Genomic DNA, 14,038 nt, shown 5'->3' with positions numbered 1-14,038 from the left:
AAATATAATTATATATAGATACACATACATATTTTTTTTTTGAAATTAAAAAAGGTCTATTGATATGACTATCAGTGACATAGTGTCAAGACTTAAAGAAAGGGAATTAGTTCATTAAACAGATAAATATTACAGAATTCTCAACCTCATCATGAATTCAAGAGTACTAGGCACTATAATCCAAAGTAGATCATGATGATAAGAGTCAGAAGGGCTAACCTTGACTCCCAACTCCTTATTAATTATGAATCCTTCTTTATCATTCAGTACTTTCTATTTTTCCATATATTAAAGTTAACATTTGCTCTATGTAACTCACTATAAAAATAAACTAAAACAACAAAGTAAAAAGATGCCAAACCAGGAGGAAGGGAAGGGAATAGTATTTATATAGCACCTAACATGAACAAGACACTGTGTTAAGTGCTTTTTTAAACAAATATTTTCTCATTTGATCCTCACAACAACCCTGGGAAGTGCTATTGTCTCCATTTTACAGTTCAGGAAACTGAGGCCAATAGAGGTGAAGTGACTTGCCCAAAGTCCTACAGCTAGTAAGTCTCTGAGGCTGAATTTGAACTCAGGCTTTTCTGTCTCAAGGCCCAGCACTCTATCCACTGTACTACCAGATGTCTCTTGAACAAGGTATAAGTATATAATTAAATAATTTTTTAGTTTCAATGCTAAGAAGAAAAGTTTTTTGCTATGACATTAACAAGAACAAAAACAAGTTTAAGCACAGGACCTAAAACAATGTCTCAGAATTGGCAGCTTTAAAAATCACTGGTGTATATGTAATCTGTAGATCAATATCTATGAATGATCATGAAAACTGTCATGTCTGAGATAATCCAATATTATTGTCCCATGTACTATGTTTAACTTCTGTTTTTGTCTTTAATTTCACAACAAAAATGTTTGTTTCTGAGAAGTAGAACTAATTAAATATTTGGCTATGATATATATTTATATTTGGATCATAAGGGCACTAGATTTTAAAAATAAACCACAAATAATTATTAAGTCTCAGGTGAGAGAAAAGTAAAAACACCCTGAAAAGGGATGGAATTACCCAAATAATACAATATTCAAAATCAAGAAACAAGAAATTTTCTCTTTTACAGTTCTTCCATTGTCATTACAACTTAACTGAATGACATTTTAAAAATTTACTTTAAATAACAAGCTGGTGGGTGATACCAAGTGGTAAACTAGTGACTGAATATATTTCAACTCAATCCAGGAAGTCAAGGAAAAACAGATTGCCATTATGGATGACTGTGATAATCCTTTTCTCCTCAAAGAAAGTTAGTTCTGTTAAGCAGTGATAAAAAGGAAAATGTGGGGCAGTAGCAATAGTGCCTTTACTATTTCTTCTGGGAAAAAAGCACTTCTCGTGATGCCTGATAGAGCTGGCCAAAGACTCTCCAAGGCAGAGTAAAAGATCTGATAAGCCCTACCATACTGGAAAACAACAGGTCTGGCAAGAGACTTTTATGTCTACTGCCTAAGCACTAGTCTCATTAAGTGCAGAGGGGTTCCTGACCATGCTGGCCTCAGAGATAAATCTTTTGGAGACTGCCACCTCTCAAAGACTATCTACCAAGGTGTAGATTGTTTGGATCTGTATCAATGGAAGAAGAATCCACACCAATGAAAATCACAGATCCTTTAAGTGCTGAAATATATCTATGAAAAATACAAATGATATTCAAGAAGCTCTTTGAATCATCTTATGGGAAATCAGCAAGTACAGTCATCCCTTGACATTCATGAGTTTCACATTCATGGTTTTGGATAATTAAAACCATCGATTTTTAAAGGGGAATTTTTGGAGATTTGAGGCATACTGCAGAAAATCACAGATTATGCACATATATATAAAGAAAAATAAAAAGAATTTAGTAAATCTTAAATGCATAAATAGTGTACATTATTCACGTATTCTATCATTTACTACCATAAGTATACATGCACAAATTTATTTTACATATTAAAATTTAGTTAAAAGTTTCAATGTACTAAAGAATGGTGGGCTAAGTCCTCTTTATCAGTCAAACCCAGTCATGTGATTTTTCTCCCACAATGAAGTTGTTATCTTCACTTTTCCTAGGAGAAGGAAATCTGAAAGCAGTTGCTGCAGCTACACTGGAGGCTATAAAAACTCTGCATAGTTTGTGAGATATTAATCTCTCTCATGTAAAAAGTGCAACTTTTTTATAGATGTAATGTGTTATTTTACTTGTTTCATGTATTAAACAAATTCAAAATAAAGGTTGGGGTAGGGCCCACAGTCATTAGTGGTTTTTCACATTCAAGGGGGCCCTGTACCCCTAACCCCCAATGAATGTCAAGGGATGACTGCATTAGCTATCTGCTGCAACATTTCTACCCTTGGAGTGGCTAGATGGCGCAGTGAACAGAGCACTGGTACTGAAGTCAGGAGGACATGAGTTCAAATCTGGCCTCAGACACACACACACACACACACACACACACACACACACACACAACCTAGCCGTGTGACCTTGGGCAAATCACTTAACCCCGATTGCCATACCTTCCCCCCTCCAAAAAAAACAAAACATTTCTACCCTTTTTAACTACCTTAAGAGTCACTTTAGAGTATGTATGGTACACTGGAAAGAATAACGGATTTAGAGTTAGTTCTATTACAAGTACCTGCAGGATTTGGGGCAAATTCCTCCACTTCCCTGACCCTTTCTTTCCTCTTCTGTAAAAGGTGTTTGGACTAGATGACTACGATAGGGACTTCCATCCTGTTCTGTACCTTTTCTGGGTCACCCACACTTGACACAGAGCCAAGCACAGGCTTGCTACCTGGCCTTCATTGCCTTAGCATAGCACAGAGCTAACTTTGAGGTTTTTCAAGTGTACATTTACTAGAACACAAGCTGATTGGGCCTAGAAAGCTGGAAACATTATGAGCAAAGGCCCAGAAATACACTGGAGCATGAGCTAAATAGAAAGACTAATCCAAAGGATAGTCATCAAGCAATGTTTGGGGCCATGGCAACTGATGGAGATGATGGAGAGAGTACAAACATGAATAAATCACATATCTTTAAGTATTATAATATCAAGAGGACAAATATAATGAACTAAAATGTAACCTTTTCCTGTGAACCCATCTATTATTTGGCTAAAAAACACAAGGTTTGGCATATTACATTTATATAGCACAAGATAACTTAGGCACTATATAAAAAATAAGTTTCATAAAACCTGTCTCATCTAAACATTAGAAAAATAAAAATTTTTAAAAAAGGGCAAAGAAAAGCATTCAAAGACCAGAAGCCATTTCTGATCAATTTAATAAATAGCATGGTGTGGCCAGGAAGCGACACTGTTGTGTGCAGGGGCAGGCCAAGAAGCGACGGCACAGGGCAGGCTGGGAGGAGGCCTGACCAACGAGGGGGGCAAGTTGTCCCACCAACCACAAGTGCCACTACCAGGCCTTTCACCAAAGGGCTGGGACTGGAAAGAGCAAGCTAAGAACCAAATGCAGGGCCCCTGTCCAGCACTCCTGGGACTACCACTCCATAGCCCAGAAATTTTTTTTAAAAAGCCCCTATCAGGGCAGCCAGGTAGCACAGCGAGTAAGAGCACCGGCTCCAGTGTTGAGAAGACCTGGAGATCGAATCCCGGGCTCAGACACTTAGCACCCACCCAGAAACACCTGGCCGTGTAACCTTGAGCAAGTTACTTAACCCCAATTGCTTAGGGGTGGCCAGGTGGCTCAGCGAGTAAGAACACCGGCTCCAGTGTCGGGATGACCTGGGGATCACATCCGGGCTCAGATACTTAGCACCACACCCAGAAATAATAACTGGCCATGTAACCTTGAGCAAGTTACTTAACCCCGATTGCTTATAAAAAAAAAAAAAAAAGGGCGCCAGCTCCAGTATCAGGATGACCTGGGGATCGAATCTGGGCTCAGACACTTAGCACCCACCCAGAAATACCTGGCTGAGTAACCTTGAGCAAGTTACTTAACCCCAATTGCTTAGGGGCAGCCAGGTGGCTCAGCGAGTAAGAGCACTGGCTCCAGTGTCGGGATGACCTGGGGATCACATCCGGGCTCAGATACTTAGCACCACACCCAGAAATAACTGGCCATGTAAACTTGAGCAAGTTACTTAACCCCAATTGCTTTAAAAAAAAAAAAAAAGCCCCTATCAGGACCTCCAAGGACCAGGATGGCAGAGTGAACCCAGCCTGCTCCACCGCCCCCCCCACCCCGAAAATATAGTAACTACTGCCCCAGGGCAAAACCCTCAACAGTAAAGGCTTGGGAACCCTAGAGGAATGGTGTGGCTAGGGCCCTGCCTCAAAATGGGTAGAAAGCAGACTACAAAGACTCTGGAGTCCTACTATCCTCAGAGGGAGGAACCAAACTCAGACAGAGACAATGTGGACTCTACACCCACAGCTGAAACATCAACAGGGAACAGGTCCGAAGCACAGAAAGCTCTCCTAGATGAGCTCAAAAGGAACTTTGAAAACCAAATGAGAGAGATAGAAGACAAAATGAATAATTCTTTTAAAATCAAAATTGCAAAATTAGAAAAACATTATAATGATGAAAACAGCTCCTTAAAAACAAAAGTATATGATATGGAAAAGGAGCTCCAAAAACTAACCAAGGAAAATGATTTGCTAAAAAACAGAATCAAACAAATTCAAACAACTCTATGAGGAATCAAGAATTAGTCAAACAAAACAACAAGAATGAAAAATTAGAAAAAGAGGTAAGATATCTCAATGGAAAAATAACTGACCTGGGAAACAGATCCAGCAGAGATAACCTGAGAATCATAGGCCTACCAGAAAATTATGATGAAAAAATGAGCCTGTACAACATTCTCCAAGAGCTCATTAAGGAAAACTGCCATGAGATACTAGAACCTGAGGGTAAATTAGAAATCGAAAGAATCCATCAGACACCTCCTGAAAGAGATCCCAAATTGAAAAGTCCTCGAAATGTTGTGGCCAAACTCAAGAACTACCAGGTAAAAGAGAAAATACTTCAAGTGGCCAGAAAGAAACAATTCAAATATCGAGAAACCACAGTGAGGATCGCACAGGATTTGGCAGCCTCTACACTGAAAGATCAGAGGCAGTGAATTCAATTTTCAACAAGGCAAAAGAGCTCGGGTTACAACCAAGGATCACCTACCCAGCGATTCTGAGCATATTCTTCCAGGCAAAGAGATGGTCATTCAACGATATAACAGATTTCCAGACCTTCCTGATAAAAAAAGCCAGAGCTCAATGGAAAATTCAACCTCCAATTAAGAGATGCAAGAGTGACATAGAAAAGTAAACAAGGAAAACACACACACACACACACACACACACACACACCCTGTCATTTAATAAGAGCAAACTGTTTATAAACAAGTATAGGGTATGAGTATAAATTACACAAAATGAGGAATGAAAAAAATCTTATTAAGGGCTACAAAAAGGGACTGCAATGGAAGAAGAGGAATGAATGAAGTGGAAAAAGGTAAATTATGCCACACAAAGAGGCATAGAAACAATATAGCAGAGGAAAAGAAGGGAGGGAGATGAGTATTATATGAGCTTTTCCCCCACTGGGTCTGGTGCAAGGAGGGAATAACAACCAGTTAAACATAAGATTCTATGGAGAAGAGAAGCAAAACATATCATATTAGAGGTAAAGAGGGGAGGGAGAGGAGCTTCGCGCAAGATTTGTTCCTATCACTCCGTGCAAAGAAGAAATAACATACTCCATTAAGTATAAAAATATCCTACAGGCAGTAGGAGGGGGAAAGGGCTATGAAAGCAGGGGGGTGGTTAATAGGGAGGGAAGAAGTAAGGGAGAAGAGGAGGAAAAGGGAGGGGGACTGATAAGGGAATACTGAGGGAGGTGGTAGTCAAAAGGAAAACTATTAAGGAGGGGAGGGAGAAGGGGAGAAAAAATATAAGCATTAACAGGGGAGGGAATAGGATGGAGGGAAAGAAACAGATAATAATCATAACCGTGAATGAATGGAATTAACTCTCCCATAAAAGGGAGGCGGAGAGCAGAATGGATTAAAAATCATAATCCTACAATATGCTTTTTACAAGAAACACATATGAAACAGAGGGATACACACAGGATAAAGGTAAAAGGCTGGAGTAAAATATATCATGCCTCAGCTAAAGTAAAAAAAGCAGGGGTAGCAATCCTTATCTCAGATAAAGCAAAAGCAAAAATTGATCTAATTAAAAGAGACAAGGAAGAAAACTATATCCTGCTGAAAGGCACCATCGAGAATGAAGCAATATCATTACTTAACATATATGCACCAAGTGGTATAACATCCAAATTCCTAGAGGAGAAGGTAAGGGAATTAGAGGAAGAAATAGATAGCAAAACCATACTAGTGGGAGACCTTAATCTCCCCCTCTCTGAGCTTGATAAATCCAACATCAAAATAAACAAGAAAGAAGTTAAGGAGGTGAACAGAATTTTAGAGAGGGTAGGTATGATAGATCTCTGGAGAAATGGGGATAAAAAGGAATATACCTTCTTCTCAGCGGTACATGGCACATACACAAAAAATGACCATGTACTAAGACATAAAAACCTTACAATTCAGTGCAGAAAGGCAGAAATAATAAATGCACCATTCTCAGATCACAATACAATAAAAATCATATGCAATAAAGGGCCATGGAAAGACAGACTAAAAACTAATTGGAAACTAAACAATTTAATCCTAAAGAATGAATGGGTCAAACAAGAAATCATAGAAACGATCAGTAACTTCATTCAAGAGAATGACAATAATGAGACAGCATACCAAAATTTGTGGGATGGAGCAAAGGCAGTTGTTAGGGGAAGTTTTATATCCCTGAGTGCATACGTGAATAAATTAGAGAAAAGGGAGCTCAATGAATTTGGCATGCAATTGAAAAAGCTAGGAAAAAAAAACAAATTGAAAATCCCCAATTAAATACTAAATTAAAAATACTGAAAACCAAAGGAGAGATCAATAAAATTGAAATCAAGAAAACTATTGAACTAATAAATAAAACGAAGAGCTGGTTTTATGAAAAAAACAATAAAATTGATAGACCCTTAGTCAATATGATAAAAAAAAAAGAAGAAAACCAAATTATGAGTATCAAAAAATGAAAAGGGTGAACCTACCACCAATGAAGAGGAAATTAAAACAATAATTAGGAATTATTTTGCCCAGTTGTATGCACATAAATTTGACAATCTTAGTGAAATGGATGAATATTTACAAAAATATAGGTTGCCTAAATTAATTGAAGAGGAAGTAAATTACTTAAATAACCCCAACTCAGAAAAAGAAATAGAACAAGTCACCAGTGAACTCCCTAGGAAAAAAATCTCCAGGGCCACATGGATTTACTAGTGAATTCTATCAAACATTTAAAGAGCAACTGATTCCAATACTCTACAAAGTATTTGGGAAAATTAGTGAAGAAGGAGTCCTACCAAATTCTTTTTATGACACAAATATGGTACTGATACCTAAATCAGGAAGAGATAAAACAGAGAAAGATGATATACTTAGAGATCTTAGAGAATCAAGTAAAAAACTACTTGAGACAATAAATAAATTTGGCAAAGTTGCACGATATAAAATAAACCCACATAAACTGCTGGGAAAACTGGAATATAGTGTGGCAGAAACTGGGCATAGACCATTATCTAACTTATACCAAAATCAAGACTAAATGGGTGCATGATCTAGGTATAAAGGCTGATACTCTAAGCAATCTGGGAAAGCAAGGAATAGTTTACCTGTCAGATTTGTAGAGAGGGGAAGATTTTATAACCAAACAAGAATTAGAGGGCATTATAAAATGCAATATGGATAATTCTGATTACATTAAATTGAAAAGCTTCTGTACAAACAAAGCCAATGTAACCAGGATTAAGAGGGATGCAGAAAATTGGGAAAGAATTTTTACAACCTATGTCACTGATAAAGGACTCATTTCTAAAATATACAGAGAATTGAGTCAAATCTATAAGAATACAAGTCATTCCCCAATTGATAAATGGTCAAAGGATATGAACAGGCAGTTTATAGAAGAATTAAAGATATTTATAAGCATATGAAAAAATGCTCTAAATAACTATTTATTAGAGAAATGCAAATCAAAACAACTCTGAGGTACCAAATCTCACCAGTCAGATTGGCTAAGATGACAAAACAGGAAAATGACAAATGCTGGAGAGGATGTGAGCAAATTGGAACACTAATGCATTGCTGGTGGAGTTGTGAACTGATCCAACCATTCTGGAGAGCAATCTGGAATTATGCCCAAAGGGCTATAAAAAATATTTACAGCAGCTCTTTTTGTGGTAGCAAAGAATCGGAAATTAAGGAGGTGCCCATCAATTGGGGAATGGCTGAACAAGTTGTGGTATATGCATGTTATAGAATACTATTGTGCAATAAGAAACGAGGAGTAGATGGACTTCATATTTACTGGGAGAGGCTAATACGAACTGATGCTGAGTGAGAAGAGTAGAGCCAGGAGGAATTTGTACACAATTACAGACACAACATATGTGTGACGACCAACTTTGATAAACTGGGCTCTTCTCAGCAATCCAGAGTCATAAGTCAACCCAAAAAGACTCATGATGGAGAGAGATGTTTACATCCAGAGAAAGAACTGAGATTGAACCCATACTGAAGCAAACTACCTGTCCTTTTCTGTTTTCTTGTTTGGTTTTGTTTCCTCTTTCCCATTCTTCATCCCATCTGTTAAAATCCTTCTTTATAACTGGACTAATGCCTAATGTGAAAGTATTTGCAGATACTATACTTGATTGTATGCCGCCATGTGGGAGGGGGTAGGGGGAGGGAGAGAAAATTTGAAACTCAAGGAATTGTGGTAATGAATCTTGTAAACTAAAAGTAAACAAATTAATAAAGACAAAAAAAAAGAAAAAAATAGCATGGTGCTTCTGGCCCTTAGTTAATTACTATTCATTATGATGTTACTATAAACAGCCAAATTTGCTTTGTTAAGTTTTAATATATTTTTAGAGATCAGAGATTCCCAGTTAGGATTCTTATGAATCAGGGCTAGAAAGGCTATCTAGTCTAACCCCTTTATTTTACAGATGAAGAAAGAGAGGGCCAGAGATATTAAATTCCTTGCCTAAAGTCACATAGAGCACAAGTGGCAGGATCAGAATTAGAACACAAGTCCCAATCTAAGTGAGTACCCTTTCCACTTTATTACAGTACCTTTCTACAAATAATAATGACATCACATGAAATTTGTACTAAATGCTCCACTAATATAATTAAAGATACAGTTAAGAAATTATTGTTCTTAAAAAGAAAAACAAAATCAGGAATCCAAATTATTTTACCTGCTTCTAAAGTGTCTGGTTCATCTGGCCTCTGGGCCATCTGTAAATAATAAAGCAAAGAGCCATACAGGTGTGTCCTCACTCGTTGGAACCCACCACCTGGTGAGAAAAAGCAAAGTTTAAGCCTATTAAATATACCAGAGATGCAAGCTGACATACAAAAATTGTATGTAAAAATTCATAAGAACCTGTTTTCAAAATGAAGTCTAAGAGTTTCTTCAATATGATGTGAAGTGAGGAATCTCCAATAGAAGCAAACCCCATAGTCATGCAGTCTAGTGCAGGTGGCGAGGTAAAAGAACTATCAAGCATCAAAACAAACTGGGATTCTCCAGGCCCTGTAGCAGTGAGAGGGGGTGGCTGCGGCTGCTTTTGCTCTGTCCGCACAGACTGGCTCAAATGAGCGGTCAGGGTAAATACAGCCCCTGCCACAACTGGCATTAACTCCTGGGCTGCATCATCATCCAGTATCTTAAAGAGGAAAAGAAGAAAAAACAAAAGATGAGGCTCATACTTTTAGCTGTAATCAGAGTATCTTTATGCATTAGCCGTGACCTGGTCCTATGATCTTTTCAGCTATTACAAAAGTAAAAAGATAAAACCATATAATTTAAAGGGGGGAGGAGAGTAGGGGGGAAGTAACCTGGAGATAGATTTTAATATAACGAACTAAGAGTCCAGACCAGCACAATCTGTTCTATTTGATCTCACAAAGAAAAGTGCTTTAATAATTAATGTGATAAAATATTGATACCCTATGATAAAATAAATTTAAAAGCATCTATTTATTACCAAGCTTTATTAATACCTGAAAAAACATTAAGGGCTTTAGTGATTTAGGAGATGCATTACCTTATCATGTACATCTTGTAGGAGGTCACGAATAATCAGTTGCCTATCCTCTGCCTGTATGAGGTCCTGAGGACAAGCAGTCAAAATAATTTCCACCAGCTGCCTCCATGACTCCAGAGCATGCCGTTTTGCATGAAGACACTGTAACAATTTATTTCTGCTCACAACATATTGTAGAATAGTGCTGATTTCCTAAAGATCCAGAAATTGAAAAGAAGTCATATACTTGATTGTATGCCGCCATGTGGGAGGGGAGGGAGAGAAAATTTGAAACTCAAGGAATTGTGGTACATAAGCAAACATGGTCAAACCAAGTAGGCCCTAGGATCCACTGGAGTGTCAAGATTGATTAAGCTAGTTATACAGAAGAAAGTAAGGCCATTACTATCTCAGTGGTCTCCCTTCTACTGCCACCTGTCTAGCTCCAATGATTATTTTTTAAAAAGGAGACTAAGTCAGACTGTAATACTGTAAGAAATACTTGTTTCCTAGGAAAAACACTACCTGTAACCATACATAGGCCAGAAAAATATATCACATATAGCAAAAGTGGCTTGTGAGGTGATTTCTCATGGCATAGTAAGCCAGGGTTATGGATAAAGGAATTTTAAGGAAGTGCATAAAAATGGACATAGCTCCATCCTCCCCCTTTCTCCTAGGTAACTAGACTTCCAAGAAGTCCAAGGATCAGGAGAAAGTTTTTCACATTTATCCCTTTTCTGAGACAAATTTGTCCCCTTTGAGTGGGCTCTCTATGTGTGTAACTACTACTGAACTACCATCTGCTGGTGACTGCTTGTGAAGAAGAGTCACACCACCGCCACCACCATCACCATCACCATCTTCTCCCTCACCCTTTTTATTAAGGAATGAATGAATGAAGACTTAGCATGCCACTTCAGAGAGCTCAACCCTTGATCTATGTCCTGTCAGAAACCAGACACACATTATTTACTTTGATATATCAGACACAGGTATAAAATTCAGCTAACTGGTTCAAAAGTTAAAAATCAAAGAAATACCTTTGACATTTAACCTTTTGGCTAGTTAAGAGGTTACTTAACTAGAAAGAGGTTTATCATTTAATTTAAACTTTTGCTAAAGTCAAGTGAATAAAATTTCCACGTTTGACTCAATAATCACATCTCTTGGGCTATGAAAATGGGACCTTTATTTAACTGACAACAAACACCCTAACAGTATCATCACCACCAACTAGACTCATCAGGAACATATCTCTAGCTCCCATTAAACATTTCTGTGTCTCACTTTTTAAGTTATTTAACTATCTAGTTAATATCCATGTGTATATCATACTATTCAATAGAATATCTTTACTACTTGTCAAACACTAGGAAGATGAACACCTCACTAAGTTTATCATGTGAAAAATTACCTATTAATAATTAAACTAGGGGAGGCTAGGTAGCACAGTGAATAGAGCACCGGCCCTGGAGTCAGGAGGTCCTGAGTTCAAATCCGTTCTCAAACACTTGGCACACTTACTAGCCATGTGATTTTGGGCAAGTCACTTAACCCCAATTGCCCTCCAAAAAAGCAAAAAAAAAAAAATTTAAACTAATCTTTTTTATGCAAATGCCCTCTTTAACTCCTTTTTTCTTTTCTTCATCCAAACTTCAAATTGTTTGAGAATAAGTAACTTAAAATTTAAGTTACGGGTCTTACCTCCATAAGCAAAGGTCTCTGGCCAATAGCTGCCATACCCTGAAGAGCATTTACTTCTGCCACAAGAACCCTGTGAAGAAGCTAGAGATGTAGGAGAGAGAAACAAAGTTATAGTTTTGACACATGGATAAATGAGTTAAAAGTCAATCAATGACCAGGACCTTTCAGTTCAACAATCACTTACTAAGAGCCAACTATTCCTAGTGTGCTGGGAGATGAAAACAAGGCAGTCCTAGGAAAGTAAACAAGGAGTTTACTTTCTACTAGGCAGGAAGGCAGTGAAAAGCTCAGCTACATATATCTGTAGATTGCTAGTGTAAAGAGAGAGAGAGAGAGACACACACACACACACACACACACAAACACACATACCCCCATTATCTGAAAAAGTGGCAGCACAAGCATATACAATTTCAAGACAGTAAATACTGATAGAAACTTATAAAGTGAAAAGAATGGCTACAAGCTTTCTTTCTGGCATGTTGTTGGTGACAAAGTTCTGTGAATCTTCTTAATATTTACAGTAAAATGGTGAGATCCATTACTTCTGTCTACAGATGATAAAATGCTTCCAAACACTTCACAATTCTTGTCAGGTGGATCAACTACCATGAAGATAACTAGAGATGGGGAGTATTTAGGGGGAGGAAGAAGGCATACAAATGTACCTCTACATTCTACATAGCCATTTTATACATGGGAAGTGGAGTCAGAGAAACTTCTGCATGATTAGTATAATCACTGGAAAAAGCCATGTGTCCAAACACTTTGACATGGTAGCTCAGTCAAACCACTACTTACCTTGACATTACAAACTGTCTGTCCCCTCAAATTCTTGTGTTCACAGTTGGCAATGACTTGTTCAATCTGAGAACGATCAAAGAAATCCAACTGCAAAGGCTCAGGAATCTCTTGGCTGAAGTCAATTGAATCCAAAATACTTAGTATTTTCCGACGTACTAGGAAAAATAAATAAAAAGTCAATTTTGTTCAAGAAGAAATCGAACTACATAAAATCTTTATTTGAAAAGGTCATTTTTAATAAGAGCTAAAGCAACAAGAATATCTAACCCTAAAAACATATCTAAACAATTTACCAAAGGTCAGCATGCATATGTTTAAGGAGGCAACTGCCATAAAGTATTAAACATCTGAAGGTCAAAGGGGCAGGCTACATGGCCCTCAACCACTCCTCCTAGTGTGAACAAGCAGATAGTGGCCACCTCTCCCCATCTTCAGAATATTTTTATTTAATATGATAAGATGCATGATAAAAATTTCTACCTTTCCTGGAATTTTTATCTCCCCATGGATAGGCAGTAGGTCCACAGAAGCTAGTCCCCATTTTCTAAGCTATCATATGTATTACACACTAAAAATGGGCATGAATTTACAATATCCAAGGTCACCAGCCACTTCTATTGTTCTTAAGCCTTATTAATTGCTATTATATTATCACAGCTACTTGCATGTATTACTATAAATTTCTCTAACTATATAATGCCCACTATAATACTTCTCACTTTTTCCCACTGCCCAGCTAAAATATAGTTCCCAAATCTTTCCTCTTATCTTCCATTCTCAATACCTATTCCAACTCAGTAGATCCTCAGACCCAAGCAGGATTTGTTATCACTTCTGCTGGAATCAACACATTTAGACTTTCTACTTTCTTGCCACCAATGCCAGTTTCAACCATGCATCAACTGCCCAAAAGGAAGCTATGTTGACACCAATAGTATAGCAAGCCTATAGTACCCCAGTTCAACAAAAAGTTTCCTTTTAGTTTATAGACAATGGCTAGATTTTTAAATATCCCATGCAGTGATGGTGCTAGGATTAAGAAGACATATTATACCAAAGGCTGAAGATAGCTCTACCTGAGGTCTTAAATTTCTATTTCTTTTTTCTTTTTGCTCTTTGGAGGGGGGGAGGGCAGGGGAATTGGGTTAAATGACTTGCCCAAGGTCGCAAAGCTAGTAAGTGTTAAGTGTCTGAGGCCAGATTTGAACTCAAGTCCTCCTGACTCCAGGGCCAGTGTTCTACTCACTGTGCCACCTAGCCACCCCCTTAAATTTCTATTTCAATCTTTCA

General features: G+C 37.7%; 1 protein-coding gene across 2 annotated transcripts in view; it reads right to left on the bottom strand.

The window, feature by feature from the left end:
* The window catches only part of NUP205 (nucleoporin 205), a 102,467-nt gene that overhangs the window by 37,941 nt on the left and 50,488 nt on the right, over window positions 1-14,038 (bottom strand). For both annotated transcript variants that reach the window (XM_069087293.1, XM_069087295.1), the window contains exons 26-30: window positions 12,746-12,903; window positions 11,945-12,025; window positions 10,259-10,450; window positions 9,595-9,877; window positions 9,407-9,505 (exon numbers count right to left, since the gene is read on the bottom strand). In XM_069087293.1, coding sequence (XP_068943394.1) covers window positions 9,407-9,505; window positions 9,595-9,877; window positions 10,259-10,450; window positions 11,945-12,025; window positions 12,746-12,903 — 813 coding nt within the window. The remainder of the gene's footprint in view (window positions 1-9,406; window positions 9,506-9,594; window positions 9,878-10,258; window positions 10,451-11,944; window positions 12,026-12,745; window positions 12,904-14,038) is intronic.

This window comes from Petaurus breviceps, unplaced genomic scaffold, assembly GCF_028583685.1.
Source record: "Petaurus breviceps papuanus isolate PSGF00001 unplaced genomic scaffold, PetGlider_PUasm1.0 181, whole genome shotgun sequence".
NCBI classification, from domain to species: Eukaryota; Metazoa; Chordata; class Mammalia; order Diprotodontia; family Petauridae; genus Petaurus; species Petaurus breviceps.
This window is presented reverse-complemented; position numbering and strand designations above follow the sequence as displayed.